We start from the raw sequence: 18,597 nt of genomic DNA on the forward strand, positions 1-18,597 counted from the left end.
GACTCGGTTCTCCGAAAGTTCTTTTCGGGAATAACGTAAAGAGGGGAGAAAAAAAAAAAAAAAAAGGCAGAGATAATTACAAGGATAGCTATTCACGAAACGCGTTGGTACGCCGACGGCGGCAGCTGACACCAAAACAAAGTAGTACCCAAGTCGGGGACCTGGTCTCCGGAAATGAAGGGGGACAGAAACGAAACACACGTTCGGGGAAACGCACCGGACGCGTAGGTTCCAGGGAAGAGTGGACCAATAGGGACCTGAGAGGAGGTCCGAAAGGTAGGGACTACGTCATCGCGGAGGAACACACTCGGCGGTCGCGAGAGAAAAATCATGTGATCTCAGAGAAGGGCGGAGCGTCACGTGGCGGCCGCGGAAAGTAGAGCCGGCCGCGGGGAGGTGGGGGGGAGGGGCGCCGGGGGGCGGGGCCGGGGCGGCCGGGGCGGGGCCGGGCCTGGCGCTAGGCCCCCCGCCGTCGGGCGTGTCCGCGTCGGCCCCCGGCGACGTCCCGCCTGTCTGGCTTCTGGTCCAGCATCTCCTGCCGCCACACTGCCGCGTCGTCCTAACCCGCAGGCCAGGCTCCTTCAGGACACACGGCCGCCCTCCCGGTCCCCGCCGGGGCGCCCATCCCGTCTCCAAGACCCTTCCCGCCAGAGCACCTGATGTCGAGGCTCCCCACTCCTCCCCCAAAGCCAACAGCACCTCGCCCCGAGGGGGGGGACGTGAACAAAGACGCCTCCCTTCATCTCCCAACCCCCAGAGAAGGACCTGGGGCAGCTTTGGTTTCAAAGTTATAATGCATGGTTTAAAAGAGAGAAAGGAGGAAAAAAAAAAAAAAGAAAAGAAAGCTGGTTACAGGTCTGAGGGAGTCTAGGAAGAAGGGAAAATAGAAGGAAAAGAAAGGGGGGAGGGCAGGACAAGTTTGGGGAAAATCCAGTGGCCCAAAATCCCAGTTTCCCACCCACAGCCCAGCCCTTGGAGTGAAGAATTAGATCAGTTTTGTACAAGAGTTTTTAAAAAATCAAATCACAACAAAGCTGGCTTGGCTTTTCTTTGAGCCTCCCGGATTACCGAATGTCTGTCTCTCATTCTGGCCGGTCTGGTCTCTCCACCAGACAGTTCCGGCTCTCCCAGGCCTCCGCTTCTGTCCCCGTCTGGGGTTTCCAGGGAGCGCGAACTCGAAGTCAGAGTGAGGCTGCTTGCGAGTGTGGCCCGTGTGTCCGTCCAGACTCCACACGGAGCGCAGGGCTCCCTGGGCAGAGAGGGGCGGGAGGGGCAGGTCCTGCCCAGGCAGTCCTCACCATCGGACAGGGCATCAGACGGCATCCCGAGAGCTCACCCTCCCTCTCCCCCCCACCCCAGCGCAGGTGGAGGGGGAGCAGCCGTCACCACAGCCTGTGTTGGTGAAGGTTTCGGCTCAGCACAGAACGAACGTCGGCGGTGAACCTGGGACGACAAGACGAAGCCTCGTTGGAGATGGGGGGGGTGGGTAAGGGCGGGGGAGAAAAGAATCACCATTCTCAAGTGACACTGAGGTCCAGTTTGCCCCAAACCCACTGGCTACAAGTGATGAGCTTTACTGTAAGAACACCTGGGTTCAAAGGCTAAGTTCTTAAGGGAAAAGAGATAAGTCAAACAGGACGCGTTTTTATTCCCTCTCGGGATCCCCCACCTCCTTTCCTCAGCAATGTGTCTGGCTTCCGTTACCTGAGGGCGTCCAGCATGGGAAGCAGGTTGAGGAGGGCGGTGTCGCTGGGGTCACTGAACCACGATTTGATGGGGATGGCGTTGTCTAGGGTGGGTGAAAATAAGCGCACGTGAAAAAAAAACACACAATTCAAGACTCAGGCCGGTTTTTCTTTCCTTTGGGAAAATGGGGATCATTACTTTAAAATCCGTACCCTCTCCCTGACCCACCCAAACCTAACCACCTAGGTAAACCTTCCTATTTTATTCGCCAAAACAAACTTTTTAAAAGAGGCATTCATATTCATGTCTATTTTAGAGATGGGGGTGGATGCGTGAGTGGGAGAAAGGAGCAGAGGGAGAGACTCCCAAGCAGGCTCCACGCTCAGTGCAAAGCCCGACACGGGGCTCGATCCCATGACCCTGGGATCGTGACCTGAGCCTACATCACAGTCAGATGCTCAAATGACTGAGCCACCCAGGCCCCTCCCCCAAGATAAAATTAACCTACAATCACCGTGTCTCACATTAACATGAGGCTTCTAATCAAATTTATTGCTACTGTGTCTCACCTGAAGCAAACTGATACGAGCAACGTGACCTATGAAGTGGACAAGTGGGGAAGGGAGAGTGTCTCCCAGAAAACAGAAATACCTGGCATCCTGACCTACAGTAAGCCAGGAATCCCAGCTCCAGGCATTCAAAATAACCTTCTCGGAACCACTTCCTGCTCCTACCAGACTCACCCCCCCCCCATACCTGGGTGGCTCCGGTAGGCCCCTGGGGAGTTATCCAGGATCACGATGCTGGAGAGGTCGCTGTGGACCACGGAGAGGTCCTTGATGTAGCTGCCCAGTTCCAAAGTGCAGTGCTGGAGGGCAGGGCCACGCTGGGCATCAAAAGGAGACTCGGCCCCTGTGACGGCTGCCCAGTCCCAACAATGCCCGCGGGCAGCCACCTCCCACAGAGGGGGTCATGCAGTACGCCTCCGCTCACCCCCCAGAAGGTCCCTTTCTGGGGGAACTGCTCAAACCCAGACCCCTCCCTGCCAGCCTGCCTCCCGAGCCTCCTCTTACCTGTCTGTAGTATCTCCTCTTGAGAATGCTTCTGCTATTGTCCAGTTTATCTGCCACAGCAGAGCCGTAAATCTCCATGCTTGCTGTGAACACCACCAGCTCGTACCACTGGCTCACCTGAAATTGATCAGGGGGAGGGTGGGGTCAGAAGAAGCCAGATCCTTCCTCTGAACGCACAACTCTCCTTCGCTAGACTCCAGCCCGGTCCTTCAGGCCTTTCAAGAGCATCGGATGTCTCTGAGAACACAAAATTCTGAAGGCCCCCAAACTCAAGAGTCTTAGGCCCCGTACGCCCTTAAAGATTCAGAGGTGCGAGAGCAAAAGATCAGGAAGCCTGTGGAAGAACAGAATTCCATCAGCGCAACAAACGAACCCAAGCTACTGACAGCCGCCCTGTGACCGGCCCACAACTGCCCTTCTCCAAAACTGCCCATACTTATTTTCTCCTCACCCTGTACTTCCTCCAACCGCTCTGAATTCCCAGAGCCTTAACGCCATTCCTTCATCACAGGGCTCCCCACAGCTTCTACAAATTCACCATTTTTTTTTTCTAATGTATTTTTTTCCTTTTTTTTTTTTTTTTTTGAGAGAGAGTGAGTGTGTGAGCCGGGGAGGGGCAAAGAGAGAGACGGAGACACAGAATCCCAAGCAGGCTCCAGGCTCTGAGCTGTGAGCACAGAGCCCGACGTGGGGCTCGGACCCACGAACCACGAGATCATCATGACCTGAGCCGAAGTCAGATGCTCAACCGACTGAGCCCCCCAGGTGCCCCCAAACTCACCACTTCTAAGAAGAAATCCACATGGGGCCTCTTATGTACAAAAAACCGGACGGGATGTTTGTCTATTACCACCTGTAGAGGAACAGGGAAGAGCTGGGGGGGTGTCCTGAGCACAGGCCTGAAGGACACACACCCCTCCCTGCCACCCCCCCCACCCCCCCCACCCCCACTGCCTGCTTCCCTCCTGGCTGCCGCTGGTGCCAGAGGATGGGGACAAGGACGATATGCTCTGGGACTGGGAAAGGAAGTCTAGTTGTGAGCAGAATCACAGGCATGACCATCCCATCACTTCCCACCCCAACACACCTTAAGGATGAAGTCGGGAGGCGTTCCAGGCCGGACGGTAGGCCTCAGGACCCCATCGTGATGGGAGTGGATAAGTGTCTCATCCAGATCCAGCACCAGGATCTTCCTCTTCACCTGGCCTGAACCACAACAGCAAGGAATGACACCCACCAACCTCCAGCCCACACCTTGAGCCCCACCTCACCTTCCAGGAGCCTTCCCAGCCAGCACACTCACCTAGCCGATTCCGGGACACGGGAGATAAGGGAAGGATATCATAGCGAACAGTTTGGTACTGAATTATCTAAAAACAGCAAGAGAGAGGATTAGACCCCTTGAGCGGGAGACCTTGACAAAGGAACGTTTACTATATACGGGGCATCGTGGAAGTGACTGACGATCACCTCATTTAATCCTCAAGAACGCGGTAACGACGCTATAATAACGACAATGACAGCAACATCATCGTGTCTATTTTAACCACGGAGAGACCGAGGCTTAGCCAGGTTAGATGCCTTGTGTAAGACCACACTGCTAGGAATTATCTTATTTGGTCATTTGTCCCCCCAGTTAGAATGAAAACCTGGCGAGAGCACCCAGTCCTGGCTGCGTTCCCAGGACACTGTCACAGGGTGGGTGGTTAATATCAGAGCGGATGCAGTGGCGGAGCCAGGACCGCCCTAAAGCAGGCCGACCCAAAACCTGCCCTCTTCCCTGTGCTCTGCAAGGAACAGAGACACACACGGCTCCCCACATTCCCGCCCCATGGATCCTTCGTGACAACTCTCGTCACTCGGGGGACTGAGAGGAGTCAGGACAGGAGGTCCTTGGGTACCTAAGGGGAATGAAGGGCAAGGAGGGAATCCAGGGGTTCTCAGGTCAGCTAAGTTCCCCTGGCTGGTGGCCGCCAGGCCTATTTTAACCAGCCACCTGTCCATTTCTGTCTCTACCAGCCAAGTCACAAGTGGCAGAGAACCTCAGCCCTCCGCGCTGCCTCCTTATTCCGGTACCCAGGACAAGGCACACTGGGAAGCCCCACCCACCAGGCTGACTGATAGGGTGGCGAGAAGGCCAGAGTGAATGAAGGGCTGTGAGGGACGTCAAGAGGGGACAAGGACGTCAACCTTCCAGCTCCTCCGAGTCTTCTCTAGAAGCTCCTGTTTCTAGCACTCAGTTCTCTTCCAGGCGAGCCTGGCAGTCCCTTCCTCTGCTCTTTTCTTCTAGGCTTCTGTCCATCCCTAGGCCCCATCCCTAGGCCCCAGCCTCGCCAGAACCAGTCTTGCCCCTTGCAAGCCACAGGGCCCTCTCCTCCGAATGCCAAGGCACCTGCCCTTTTCTCCCTGCAGCAGGATGAAGGCCGCAACAGCTCGGGTGTCCTGGCCTGCTATCTCGGGTTGCACATGCTGGGCATGTAGGGAATGCTCCAAGCATCTGCCAGCAAGGGGGTGGGGGGAGAAACCAGATTGGAAGGGAAGGAAGGGAAGACAAAAGGCCGTGGGGTCAGCGCTTGCCCGGAGAGGTGCAGTTTTGCCAAAAGCTAGCCTCTAGAGGGGCTGGAGCTCTACTCCCTACCTCCAGAACAGGAATTTCAGGGGCAAACGGGGCGTGCTCGGAGCAAAGCCAGGCAGATAGAACACCAGCTGACATGTAGAGAAAACCCCAGGAGCCAGCCCCACACACACCTCAGCATCTCTGACCCCAAATTCTTCCAGGCTCCTAACATGTGTTTCGGGGAAATAGCCTTGCCTACCACCGTGATCACCCAGAAACAACCCTCACCCTAAATCAGGAAGCGGAAGGCATAGACTAGTAAAGGAGACACTGAATCTGAAGCAGGCCCACTCCCCCCAAGTCGGTCAACAACGACCACCACCACCCAGGGCTCTCTGGAGACTCTCAGACCTTCCAGGTATTACTGAGGTACACCAAAGAGCACGGGCCAGGGAACTTCTGCAAGTCGGCTTACTGAATTCTCCCCAGCAGTGAGAACACAGCACATTCGGTAAAGGATGTTAGCCTACGGGAGCTCTGACCTTGGAGAGAAGCTCTCCGGGGGAGGGAACCCACAGATACTTGGGTACGTGCAGTCATCGCTGCCCACAGGACCCCTCTCAAAGCTGGGGTCTCCTGGAGAGGCAAGCCTGCCCTCAGGCTCAAGCCCACAACTGCCAACCACTGTCTTCCCAGAGAGACAACCCAACACCAATGTGCTCCTCTCCCTAAAGCCCAACATAAAACCATCCTTCTTAGTCCCAGGGACTAGGTGACTCCAGATGCCCACACCAGGAAATAAGTTTCCGGGGCCCTTTTTGGACGAGTCCCCGTAAAGCCAACGGCAGGGGTTTCTCCTTCACACCCAAGGCTGTTCCCCTGTTTGTCACGTATGGTCTCCCACCCACACCCCTACCCTTGCCACATAAGCCCGTCTGTCCCTTGTTCCGAGCCCTAACACACAGGGAGGCTCCTAGTAACGGAAGGGTCTGTCACAAGCCCACAGCCGACAGAGCCGGTGCCATCAAACAGGTGTTCCCCTCCTCTTGGTCTCTAACAACAACTCCAGCTTTCCTAAACGGCGCCCCACCCACCACCCTGGCCCCCAAGAGTTGCCACATCCAGTCTCCGTCTTGCCCCCCCCCCCCGCCCCGATCTCGGTTGTCCTACGGGGGTCTCCCCCCTCCCCATGCCACCCCATGCCCAGCCAAGGGTGCCCCAACCCTCTAACGGGAAAAGCCGCCGCCAGGACTCCGTTCCGAAGCCCAAACAGAGGCCCGACACTTTCCGAAAACCCGTGAGCACCGCTGACACAGGTTCCCACCACCACCAGCGCCCACCCAGGCTCACCGTGCGGATCTGCCTCCGCAAAAGGTAAATGAAGAAGCTCCAGAGCTTGGCGGCGAAGGCCACGAACGTGCGCAGCCCCAGCAGACACTGCGTCCGCATCATCCCGATGACCCCGGCACCGCCGGCCCCGGGGCCCCCGCGGCCCAGCTCCGCCAGCCCCCCGGGGGCAGCCCCCCGCCTCCGGGAGGGGGAACGGGGGCCCCGAGTGGCAGGAAAGGCTGCAGAGAGGGGCACGGAGCGGGCGGCTCAGAAAGCCACCCCCGGCGAGGGGAAAGCCCAGCGGAACCGGGAGCTGGGGGACAGGCGTGGGCAGCCCGCGGGGGCCCACATGGGCGGGGAGTGGCACCGACGGCTTCGCGGAGGTTGCGGGCCGAGACGGGTCGGGCTAGGAAGGGGTCCTCAGAGACCGGGAGGGAAGGGGATGGAGAATTGGGGGAGGGGGCAGTGGGGGAGGGGGCCAGGGAGAAGGGAGGGAGGGAGAAGGGAGGGGGAGGGGAAGGGGGAAGCGGAGGGTGGCCCGCTGCGCAGGCGCGTTAGGGGGCTGCCCGCGGGAAAGGGCGGGCGGGGGCCGCGGCGCGCGAAGGGCCGCGGCGGCGGCGGCGGCGGCGGCGGACGCGCCGGCTGGGCGAAGGAACGGGGAAGGAGGGGGAGGGGGAGCCGAAGGGCGCGGATGGCTAGACCGGAGCGGCCTCCCCCTCCCCGAAGTCGGGGGTGCCTTAGCCGCTGGGGAGCGGGGCTGCAGCCTCTGCAGCCTCTGCAGCTGGATTTCCCACTCTGACAGGCGCCATTTTACCGCCCTAAGGGCTCCCTCCTCCTTTCTTCCCCCCTCCTCTTCCCCTCTGACACTGCTTCCGGTGGTGACGTGTATTCGCTTCACCGGGACTAATGTTCCCCCTCCTCGGTCTATGGGGGCGGGTAGGGGAAAGCCGAGAGCGCTCCCGACGAGGCCGCAGTATCGCGCAAGCGCGGAAGGTGGCAGCGGGGCGGACCCCGGGGGCGAGGCGGGCCCCGCCTGGAGCGGCGTGGGCGGGGCGGGTGACGTCTCTCGCCCCCGGGTGTCGGGCCGTCGGACGGGCGCGTGCGGCCTCCTACCCCTCCCGCCGACAACTGCCCCCAACGGCTCTTCCGGCCCCAGTCGTGGTAAAAATGTCCTGCGTCTGTGCGCCGGAGGTCGGGAGGGGCCCCTCCGCGTGAGCGCCCCCTGGGATATTGGACATAATCACCTCTCATTCCGGACCGGGCCGGGTCTCGGTTGTGGGAGGGCTCATGGGTGCCCCGCCCCTTTTCCCTGGAGGGGGCGGGGCGGCGGGCCGTGACGCCATCAGAGGGCGCCCGAGGAGGGACGGGCCGCCAGTTGGAGATGGAGTCGGTGCTGGCTCTGCGCGGCCTGGTGCTGCTGCGTGGTGAGGGCCAGAGGCGCCGGGGGTTGCGAGCTGGGCTCGAGGGGCGGCAGCGGAGAGGAAGAGCCGCGTGTCACCGGCGAGGGGTGGTCACCCGGGGTCGGTGAGGACGGAAACGTCAGCGTTCTCACGCTGGTTATCCGTCCCTCGCTCTCCCCAGACTCCGTGGAGTGGGAGGGGCGCAGTCTCTTGAAGGCGCTTATCAAGAAAGCTGCGCTGGGGTGAGTATCCCGCAGCCTTCCCCCCGAAGTCCCCGGGAAGGAAGGCTGGGCCCAGCTCTGTGACACTCTCCTCCATCTCTGCCTTAGTGGGGAGCAGGTCCACATCCTGGGCTGTGAAGTGAGCGAGGAAGAGTTCCGTGCAGGTTTTGACTCCAGTATCAACAGCCGGTAAGCACAGATTGGGAGAGACTTTGCTGGGTGTAGGATCCCTGTAAGGAAATTGCTCTACGGCATATTCATTGAAGGAATGGATATGTGTCTTTCGGGAGGCCAAGATTCGTAAGAGAAATGAGGAGTGGCGAGTTAATGGAGAACCCAGAGCCTGGGCCGTAGAAGCGCAGACGGAAATGGAGCGTAATAAGAGGCCCACGCTGTAGTTTTGCACCAGAAGCTGTACTGGTGGATAAAAATGAACATATTCTGTCTTTTGAGGTATTCAGAATCCGGGGTTGGTTAGTCCAGACGTGGATTCCAGATTTGCACCAACACTAGCTGCCAGCTACTGAGTGATTTGTTCTAGAGGCAAAAGTAACAGACTGTGCAAAATTAGGGACGTATGGGAAGGCATAGCTGTTCGTGGGAGTTGGAAGAGCTTCCTGAGACCAGACGGATAGCAAAAGGTCTCAGCATGAAAATGAGTTCAGTTGTTATCCCAAAGGCAGTGACGGCCCTTTCAACGTGTAAGAGGCGAGTGATAATCTCATACTGTTAGACTACTCCAGTGACCAGTGTGGAGAATGGGATTAGAAGGGGGCAGCCTCAGACAGACCGGGAGGGAAGGCTGCTGTGGTAGTCCAGGTTCACTCAGGGGTGTATGTGTACTGAGCACCAGTTACGAACCGGGTGCTGTGGTAGGCACGGTGAATGAGACGGGTGTGGTCTCTAATGCATCTTAGGGAAAGATGATAGGGGGTGACATCTGTCTTAAGACAGTAGCAGTAAGTAAGCATAGAGAGTTTAAGAGGAAAGTAAAAGGACTCTAGCAGGTAGAATTTGCAGGAGTTATAGACTGATGTGGAATAGAGCTTAGGAGACTCTTGAACCCACCTGCGTGCCTGGATAAAAACGATTACTTCCCGGTCTAGACAGCTCAGTAGTTTGCGTCTGTGTTCAGGTCTGGTTTTTCAACCATGTGATGGAAGTGATGTTTCATGTTAAGGTGGCACTTACAAGAGAAGCAACAGATAGGACGGTGGTGACCAGGAACAAGTTGGGCCACCGTGAATCCGATCCCAGGATTCCTAACCCATGTCAGACTCCTTTTCTCTGTGGTGCTATTTTATCTATAGTTAGTAACACAGGATCTAATTCTTGATCTTCTCTAAACTGTCCTACAGGCAGGAACCATGTCTCACATCCTGTCCTCTCCCTGTTCCTCCAGGGAATGACACGAGTTAGGCTCCGCTCAGGAAATGTTTGATGGTGATGATAACTGACGTTTGTCAAGCGTTTAATACGCGTTAAGGATCGTTCTAAAGATCAAACAGTTGGTATCTGTGCATTTGTTCTACAAATGAAGAAACAGTTTTAGGATAAGTAGTTTATCAGTTAGGTGACCTTAGGTAAGTAGTAAAGCCACGCTTAGAGCTCAGGGCTTTCTGACACCAAAGCCTGTGCTGCCCACATGGTAGTCTGTGTCTCAGTCTTAGCTCTAAGTCACAGAGAGCCACGGAGATCACAGGGTGAAGTTCAAGATTGAGGGGAAGGGGCAGGGTTAATCAGTTGTCTCCTGTTTTCCCTTTGCAGGCTGGTTTACTATGACCTCTTCAGAGACCCGCTCAACTGGGCGCAGACCGGGGAAGCCCTTCCGGGGGGACCCCTGGGAGCCTTGCAGGCCATGTGCGAGAGGACGGATCCCGGTCCTGTCACTGTGGCTCTCGATTCACTGAGCTGGCTGCTGCTGCGCCTTCCCTGTGCCGCTCTCTGCCAGGCCCTCTGTGCCATGAGCCGTCAGCACGCCTGCCGTGGTGAGACCCCCTTCATTACTACTCGTCATGTACCTTCCCCTGCCAAGGAGTAAGCCCTCTTCCATTCTTAGCAAGAACATGGTTAGGGATTGCCAGTTGGGCCTTATTCCATCTCTTTAACGTTTATTCTAGTTCTGGGCTTCTTCGTAACCAGGCTTTTGTTCCTCTTCCAGGTTCCTTTTTACTCATTTGTTTCATTCGTTCGCTCAATGAGTACCAATTACATGCTGTGTGTCAGGCACAAATCTAGATACCAGGAGAGTAAAGACTAACTGTGCTCAGGTTCTTGTCTTCCAGGAGCTCAAAGTGCCAAAAAGGATACAGACAAGTTAGCGGTTACAAGACAGTCTGATAGCAGCCGTGATGATAAAGGAACATACACAGGGCGTCCTAAGGAAAGAACTGTCTCGAAGAGGAAGGGGTTAGCCAGGCAGATTTGGCCAGACCAGGGGCCCTGGGCGTAGCCCTGAAGTATACTGTGGATTCTAGAACTGACCATGCAGTCAGCTACCCAACTTTGTATTAAGGTGCTTGAGTCTCTCAGTGTTTCAGTTTTACTGTGTAAGAGTGGGGGGAAGGGGTGAAATTACAGTATTAGCATGAACTATTTAATTTTTTTTAATGTTTATTTTTGAGAGAGTGTGTAAGTGGGGTAGAGGCAGAGAGGGAGACACAGAATCCGAAGCAGGCTCCAGGCTCTGAGCTGTCAGCACAGAGGCCGACACGGGGCTCGAACTTACAGACCGTGAGATCGTGACCTGAGCTGAAGTCAGACGCTTAATCCACTGAGCCCCCCAGGCGCGCCTAGGAGGAACCGTTTAGAATTGCTGTTAGGTCAGGTGACAGCGATGTCATACGCTTCAGCCCAAACATGCCGACGTCTGTAAGCGTCAAAACACGAAGGCATCTTCTAGCACAGTGCTGACGCTCTTTAAGCGTGTGTGTGCGCGCTCCGCAAAAGGGAGAGACAACCGGAGGGAGTCAAAGGCACTGACTGGGATGGGGTCAGGTTCCAGAAGCCTCAAGTAGTTCATCGTGTAAGAGATGAGGCTGGAAAGTAAGCAGAGACCGGAAGAGGAAGGGGTTAACTCCGTCCCGAAGGCCCTGAGGGAGGAGCTCCGAGGACCTAGGAGGGTCCGAGGACCAAGTCAGAGTAGGCCTGGCTCACATTCACTCTGAGGAGGTGAGGGCTGCAGCTCCGCAGTCCCAGCCTCACCAAGGGAAGTCAGGACTGTGGCAGAGCCGCAGCGGAACGTGGGGCACCCCTCCCTTCCTCCTCCTTTACTGTTCCGTCCCTGGCCTCCACTCTGAGTGTTCCCCACTGCCCTTTGCGCCCCACGCTTGTTGTCCTTCCAGGTGGCGGCCCCGCAGCGGAGCAGCTGTGCGTGCTAGGCCTGCTGCACCGAGAGCTCCACGGCCCGGGCCCCACGGGAGCATTGAGCAGCCTTGCCCAGGCCGAGGTGACCCTGAGTGGTACAGCGGGCCAGGCCTCAGCCCACATCCTCTGTCGGAGGCCCCGACAGCGCCCAACCCTTGAGGTCAGGAGAACCCCGGGGAAGCACTAAGGTCAGGGTCGGACGGAAGGGGTGTCTTGGCGGAAAGAAGAGTAAGAAAGCTGGTGTGGCCGAGCGCTTCCCTGTCTCCTTGTTTTGTCATTTCCCTCCTGAGCCTCACCACGGCCCTGGGAGGTGGCTTGTTTTGTTGTCCCCTTACTCAAGTTACAGTGAGTGGTAGAGCCAGGATTGGAACACAGGATTGCCTGATTCGGATCCCGTGGGCTTAACCAAGAGGAGATCTTGACTTCCAAGAAACGGCGAAGGAGAAAAGACTGGGAGCGGTTGTTGGGGGAGAAGGAGCGAGTCCCTTCGGAGAGCTTTGAAGGAGGGCGAGGGGAAGAGCAGGGGCTGGAAGCTGTTACACTGATGGTGGGGCGGGCAGGGGTGGGCAGGGGCAGGGGCGGCGGCGGGGGGGGGGGGGGGGGGCCCAAGTTCTTCTCTCTGGTTTGTTCCGTCAGGTGGAAACAACCTTTCCGTTAATACTCTTTCTTCTCCCCCAGACTCTGTGGTTCTCCGTCCTGCCTGACTTGAGCCTGGATCTCCAAGGGGGACCCCCGCTAGAGTCCCAGCCCCACCCAGATCCTCACACACCGCAGGTATCTCGCAGGCCAGGGCGGAAACGAGGGAACTGAGCTTGTGGGTCTGCTGAAAGGAGAGACTGGAAACTGCAGGGGGTGGGGGTGGGGTCAGGGGTGCAGCCATGAGGCAGTGGCAGTATCCCTTGTGCCTGCAGGTGGACCCCGCCTCCCACTTGACCTTTAACCTCCACCTGTCCAAGAGAGAGCGAGAAGCCAAGGATAGCCTGACACTGCCTTTCCAGTTCAGCTCCGAAAAGTAAGGTTGGGGGCCAGGCGCCTGGGTTCCTGAGTAGAGCCCCGCGTCCGGGCCTGAGAGGTGGGGTGATGGCAGGTTATTGATTAACCTCAGACTTTACAGGGGCTGAAGTCCACCTCCAAAGACAAGTCTGGGGAGTGGTTCTCTACCCGCTCCTGCCCCAACGAGGCTAAAGGGCCTCTAGGTCTCTTTTCTCGCCGTTAGAGCCTTAGGTCACAGAGCAATCGGGTCTGGGCTGAGCCAGACCAGACCCTGGGGAAGTGGCCCTGCCCCTCTCTAGGCAACAGTGTTACTGGGAGGACGGGAAGCCGGTTGGGTGTGGTAGGGACAGGTTCATAATGGCCTCTGTATGCCTGTCGTTCTGTGCTCAGTGCGTGGGTGGGCGAAGCCAGACCGTGGCAGGATCCGTGCCCTCGAGCTGCTAAGAACGTAGGGGATCGTTAGGCGAGCGGCATCCGTCTATCCCGGTACCGGATGCGGCTCCCATGCTGACTAAACGAGGAGGTCAGAGAAAGGGACTTGAACCAAGAAAACACGAAAGCCAAAGAGAAAGAGGAGGGAGTCAGTCACCAGGAAGCGTGTCCAGACAGGACCCCGTTACCCACCCTCGCCAGCACCCGCTCCCCCCTCCTCTCCCCAGACAGCAGGCTCTGCTGCGCCCTGGGCCCGGCCGTGCTACCGGCCACGTCTTCTATGAGCCAGATGCGTTCGATGACCTGGACCCAGAAGACCCAGATGGTGACCTGGATGTTTGACGGGGAGCCTTGACCAGCCTGTACTGGGGAGGGGGGAGAGAGACCTTGGACGCGTAACCATCCTTTCATTGTTTGCCGCGGCCTCACCCTGCCCCACCTGTGTTCTCTGTGTGCGGAGGTCCTGCCTCGTGACCCCCGAGTCGGAGTAGCTTCCAGGCGGGACAAAACATGGGAAGGGGCAGAGGGGAAGGTGAGGGAACAGAGACGCCTCCCTTCCCAGCCTAATAAAATCTATTTTTTTACTAAAAAAGAAACTTTGCTAGCCGTGTAAGCGGGAGTTGGCAGTGGGAGGGACTGCGTGGGAAGAGGCAGGGAAGCCAGGCACCTGAGTCTTGGAGAGTCACTGGCGTTGGGGCCCAAGTGACAACGGTGCCACGGGGAGGGCCTTGCACACCGATAGCGCTCGGTGCGTGTTGTTTTAAACTGAAGCAGATACACTTAAAGGTTCCAGGTTCCCTGTACGGATCTGGGTTGAAAGAAAGCAGAGACCCTGAAGGGGGAGGAAAAAAAAGCCTCCTTTCCAAAACATACGGTTTTATTCCTGTACAAAAAGCACACCCTCCTCTTTTTGCGTCCCTCACCCAACCCCCTCGGGGGAACTGTACAAGGTGCGCGAGCGGGGTGGCGGGGCTTCTCTGTCTCGGCACCCCGCCCACAGGCCGAGCTCTGCCCCAGGCCGGTTCAGGTCCCCGGGCACACCATAGGCGGCCGGGCTGGGCCAGGGGGCCCCCGGCTCACACGTACTCCTTGGCAGAGTTGGGCTTGGGGTAGGAGCGGGGTGCACGGTACCCAGCTTTGCTCTCACTCCCGGGACAGGAGCAAGAGAGCAGGGCGCCTCCCAGGATGACCAGAGCCGACCCCGCCCAGCCAATGAAGATAGCAGGACCGAACTCGTACCTGTGGAGAGAGGGGGTTAGGGTCAGAAACGCGGCCTTCCCTGGAGGGGGATCCGGAACTGTCGCCCCTTTAGGAGGCCGGGCTCCCACACTTACTTCAGATTCATGGGGACCAACGGGTTATAAAAGTCTGTGACAATCTGGTGGCCATACCAGGAACAAGCTACCAAGGCAGCAAGACCTGGGGGAGAGAACGACTGGCATGTTAGGAGGCCCCAGGCCGGCACCTTGCGCGCCTCCACGCTGCGATTGGAGAAGAGAGGCGCTGGGCCCTCCTTGGGCCGGCTGCTCACCTGCCACGATGAAAATGATGCCTCCGGTCATGGCTATCCGGGCCTTCTTCACTTTGTCGTCTCCCCCGCAGCTTGTACACTTCATGCCCATGGTGGCCACGAACATGGCCAGGAAGCCCAGCACCAGGGACACCACCATGAGGGCTCGGGTGGCCTGTATGGCCGCTGCGGGGAAGGGGGAAGGACGCCCTCATTCCTGGAAACGCGGGTCGCTGGGCTGGGGCCCCTTGGGCGTCCAAGCCCCGCGCAGCGCCGGGTGGATCCCGCCCCGTCCCGGCTCCGCGGCCTTGCCGCTCCGCCCCGCCCTCCTTCTGCCCTAGGACCCGCCCGGGGCGCGAGGGTTTCGGCGAAACCGCCCCGGCAGGGGAGGGGGGGGGGGGGGGGGCAGGGAGGAAGGGGCCCGCGGAGAGGGGCGGCGGCGGCGGCCGGAGCCCCCGCACGGGCCGCAGATCTCGGCCCGCGGCCCAGCCCTGACCCCCACTATCGCGGCCACCGGCTCTGTGGCTTCGGCTAATCAGCCGATAAGATTACAGGCCGCAGGCTGCGGCCCTCGTCTGACGGCGCGCACGGCTCCTCCGCGGAGCCAGCGCCCTCCGCCCCGCGCCGCCTTTTGTCCGAGAGAAAAGGGCGGGAGACGGAGGCCGCCAGCCGCGCAGGGAGGCGGGGGTAGGAGAGGCCTAGAGGGGGCTGGGCCGCCGGGCGCCGAGACCCGGGGAGGCCCGGGCAGGGGGGCGGGGGGAAGGGGGCGCAGCCGACGTGCAGCCCCCACCACCCCGCCCCCGGCCCGGTCCGGCCGCTTCCGCGTCCTGCTCCCCGGCAACCCCGGGCGTCGGGCCTCGCGCCCTTGCCCCGCACCCCGCCCGGCGCCCTCGCTCCCGGGCGCGTCCGCCCCGTCGGCCCCGCGGCCTTACCCGGCAGGGCGAGCACCGAGTCGTACATCTTGCAGCTCATCATGCCGGTGCTCTGCGTGACGCAGTCCATCCACAGCCCCTTGTACATGGCCTGGGCCGTGATGATGTTGTCGCCCGCGTACGAGCTCATCTGCCACTGCGGGATGGCGGTGGACGCCACCAGGCCCACCCAGCCCAGCAGGGCCAAGGCAAAGCCCAGCAGCTGCAGGCCCGAATTGGCCATCTTCGCCCTCGGAAGAGCCTGGGGACGCCGGGCGGGCGACCCTGCGGTAAAGCAAACCCACCTCGGGGGGGCAGCCCCACAGAAAGAGACGAGTCACCCGAAGAGAAGTTTGGGGTCAAGTGACTGCAGATCTTTTTGTCACTCGAGAAAAAAAACAAAAAACAAAAAAACCACACACACACACACACACACACACACACACACAAATCGATCCTTCGGGCGGGGCAAGGGTCTCACAGAAGGATCAGGCCACGCCCGGGGACTGGTGGTCGAAAAAGCGATCCCGCGAAGGCCAGGCGGTCCCCTCCGGCGTTCTCCGCGACCCTACCCAGACGAAAGGCGGAGGGGCGGTGTGCGCGCGGTCCTGGGTACTGGAAGCCCCCAAAGTGCCCTGGGCTGTCGGCCTGAGGCTGCAGTGCCCGGTGGCTCGGCGGTGAGCGGGCAGGTGCGGGCGGACAGGTGCGGCGCACCTGAGTATATGTAGGGCGTCAGGGGCGCGCCCCCGCGGGCACCGGGAGCGCGGGGGGGAGGCGGGACCGGAGGGCGGCCGAGGGTGACCTGACGTCACCGAAGGGACACTCACCTGAGCCGGAAGTCCTGGCCCCCACCCCTCCTTGCCCAGGTGAAGAGGAAGAAACCTGAGCCCCAGGGTCACGCCCCTTCTCCTGCCCGGCTTGGATTGCGGGTAGGGAGGAGGCGGCGGCTTCTCCGGAGCTCCCAGCTTGGAGTCAGCCCCTCCAGACTGGACTTCCCTGGGCAGCGGGATGCCCCTTCTCCTCTCCCCGGCAGGTGCGCCTGGGATACTGCGGCCCCAGAGCCCGGGGACGCCCTGGGCCCCTCGGTTCCACACCCCCCCACCCCTCCCCTCCGCTGGGACTCTTGGTTTCTACTCTAGGCGCTCTTTGTCCTGCCCTACTTTCGTCCCCACCCCTCTGCTCTTCCTTTCCCTCAGTCGGCTCTCCTAAGCGTCCCCACCTTGGGGAACCATAGCTCCAGTCCCTCAGAACTGCCCCCCTTCGGCAGCCTCCTTGGAGTCTGCATTCCCAGAACCACCGGCCCAGCAGCACCCCGACGCCCCGTGCCCCCTGGCCGCCACCCTCCTATCCCACCCTCCAGCTGACACCTGGCTTCCAGGCCCCAGCCTCCACAGCCCCGTCTTCTTGGCTGTCCATTCCAATCCCTATCCCTGACCTGCCTGGACCCTTGGCACCCCGCCTCTAGGGGGTCACTATCCCCCACCTGCGACGAGGGTCCTTCCTAGCAAAAGGAAGAAAGCACTGAGGCCAGAAGTCAGCAGAGGGTGGGGAGCGGGGTCAGGCCTAGGTGACATTCCTGGCCACACCTGTCGCTCCCTTCCCTTGGAGACTCCACTTTCTCCTTCCCTTCCTTCCTTCTGAGCCCGGACCTGACTCTGTGCGCCCTCTCGGCGTCATGCGGGGCTTCCTCCTCCCTCGGGAGTCTACCTCCCAGCCCCTTCCCTGCCCCCGCGCCCCGCAGCGCCGCTCCGCTGCCTCCTTGCCCGGAGTCCTCCCCACCCACCTCTTCGCTCCCAGACCCACACGTCTCCAGCCCCCTCACCGTGTCTATTTTTTCCCTCCACTCTCCCACATTTCCCATTTTTCTTTGTCCTCTCAAACATTTCTCTGTAAGGCTCTCCTTTTTTGATTCATGGTGAGGTGGTGTGTGTTTTTTTTTTTTAACCTATCTTTGTTTCTTATAATTTATTTTGAGAGAGAGAGAGAGAGAGAGAGAGAGAGAATCCCAAGCAGGCTCCACACTGTCAGCCCAGAGCCCGATGTGGCTCGAACCCACAAGAGTGAGATCGTGACTTAAGCCAAAATCAGGAGTCAGAAGCCCAACCAACTGAGCCACCCAGGTGCCCCGAGTTGTTGTTGTTGTTGTTTTTTTAAGGTACTTTCCAGCTCCAATAAAATAAAATCCTTAACGTAGGGGGCACCCGGGCGGCTCAGTTAATGAAGTGTCCGATTTTGGCTCAGGGCCTGATCTCACGGTTCGCGAGCTCGAGCCCCGTGTCGGGCTCTGAGCTGACGGCGCTGAGCCTGCTTGGGATCCTCTCCCTCTCTGCCCCTCCCCTACTCGTTCCCGGGTGCACGTGCATGCACGCGCTCTCTCGCTCTCTCTCTCAATAAATAAACTTAAAAAAATAAAAATAAAACAAAACCCTTAAAAGCCTCCAATGTCTCTGCTCGCTGCAGCGGTGCTATACTGGGCTTGGCAAAATAAATGCCGTGCGTGGCTCGCCGGACTGTGCCTCGGCCACACGAGCCCTCTCTCTGCTCCCGACGTGTATCTCTTTTGCTACTTGCCTTCACACACTCCGTTCTCTACGCCTGGATGCTCTTGTCCCTGTCCCCTCCCCTCCTTCCTCTACCCTGCTGACCGACGCATCCGACTCATCCTTCAGCAATCAGCTGGAGTCTCGCTTCTCCCGGGAAGCCTGACCTGACCACCCCGCCCCAGACTGAGTCATATCCCTCGGTGGATGTGCTCACTCACCGCTACTTGGGGCTTTAACTGCACGGCTTCTTATCACAGAAACTATTTCCTCGTGTGCCTATTTACTCAGTGTCAGTCTTCCCCTGTCGATGCCTCCGGGTTTATCGCCAATAAATATTTGATGAATGGATGACAAAATAAACTACAAATTAACGATATTTTCATCCACTTGTTCAACAAATGTTTCCCGAGGGCCCGTATAAATGGCTCCGGACGTTGCTCCGGACGTACAGCTGTAACGACCCAGGTGAGGACACTGCCCTCCTGTCACTCGGATGCCAGAGGGAGGAAGCAGACAATAAAGGCATAAACAAGATGGTGCACGTTTTAAAGGCAATAAAACGGGGCAATGTGATGA

The 18,597-nt window shown here is 58.9% G+C and overlaps 3 protein-coding genes across 6 annotated transcripts; 1 reads left to right on the forward strand and 2 right to left on the reverse strand.

The window, feature by feature from the left end:
* Nucleotides 1-990: 990 nt before the first annotated feature.
* Nucleotides 991-7,290, reverse strand: CTDNEP1 (CTD nuclear envelope phosphatase 1). Of its 2 annotated transcripts, none has more exons than XM_058705685.1 (8): nt 6,667-7,290; nt 4,063-4,129; nt 3,847-3,965; nt 3,541-3,612; nt 2,760-2,876; nt 2,443-2,554; nt 1,705-1,789; nt 991-1,443 (listed from the first exon to the last, which is right to left on the reverse strand). In XM_058705685.1, exons 1-8 carry the CDS (start codon nt 6,766-6,768, stop codon nt 1,383-1,385), a joined length of 735 nt encoding a protein of 244 aa, XP_058561668.1. In that variant the 5' UTR covers nt 6,769-7,290; the 3' UTR covers nt 991-1,382. The 2 variants fall into 2 exon arrangements, with proteins under 2 accessions (XP_058561668.1, XP_058561667.1); XM_058705684.1 differs by having other exon boundaries at nt 2,443-2,572.
* Nucleotides 7,291-7,297: 7 nt separating this feature from the next.
* On the forward strand, nt 7,298-13,661 carry ELP5 (elongator acetyltransferase complex subunit 5). 3 transcript variants are annotated; one of them, XM_058705681.1, is made up of 8 exons: nt 7,299-7,806; nt 8,227-8,287; nt 8,375-8,455; nt 10,034-10,254; nt 11,611-11,792; nt 12,311-12,406; nt 12,544-12,644; nt 13,285-13,661. In XM_058705681.1, the coding sequence occupies exons 1-8, from the start codon at nt 7,572-7,574 to the stop codon at nt 13,397-13,399; spliced, it is 1,092 nt and encodes a 363-aa protein (XP_058561664.1). In that variant the 5' UTR covers nt 7,299-7,571; the 3' UTR covers nt 13,400-13,661. The 3 variants fall into 3 exon arrangements, with proteins under 3 accessions (XP_058561665.1, XP_058561664.1, XP_058561666.1); XM_058705683.1 differs by lacking the exon at nt 7,299-7,806 and adding an exon at nt 7,899-8,069 and having other exon boundaries at nt 13,285-13,659; XM_058705682.1 differs by lacking the exon at nt 8,375-8,455 and having other exon boundaries at nt 7,298-7,806.
* A 255-nt stretch (nt 13,662-13,916) lies between these two features.
* Nucleotides 13,917-16,202, reverse strand: CLDN7 (claudin 7). Its single transcript, XM_058705686.1, has 4 exons — nt 15,500-16,202; nt 14,589-14,753; nt 14,392-14,476; nt 13,917-14,296 (listed from the first exon to the last, which is right to left on the reverse strand). The coding sequence occupies exons 1-4, from the start codon at nt 15,720-15,722 to the stop codon at nt 14,134-14,136; spliced, it is 636 nt and encodes a 211-aa protein (XP_058561669.1). The 5' UTR covers nt 15,723-16,202; the 3' UTR covers nt 13,917-14,133.
* Nucleotides 16,203-18,597: the final 2,395 nt, after the last annotated feature.

This window comes from Neofelis nebulosa, chromosome 16 (assembly GCF_028018385.1).
Source record: "Neofelis nebulosa isolate mNeoNeb1 chromosome 16, mNeoNeb1.pri, whole genome shotgun sequence".
In the NCBI taxonomy this organism is placed as follows: Eukaryota; Metazoa; Chordata; class Mammalia; order Carnivora; family Felidae; genus Neofelis; species Neofelis nebulosa.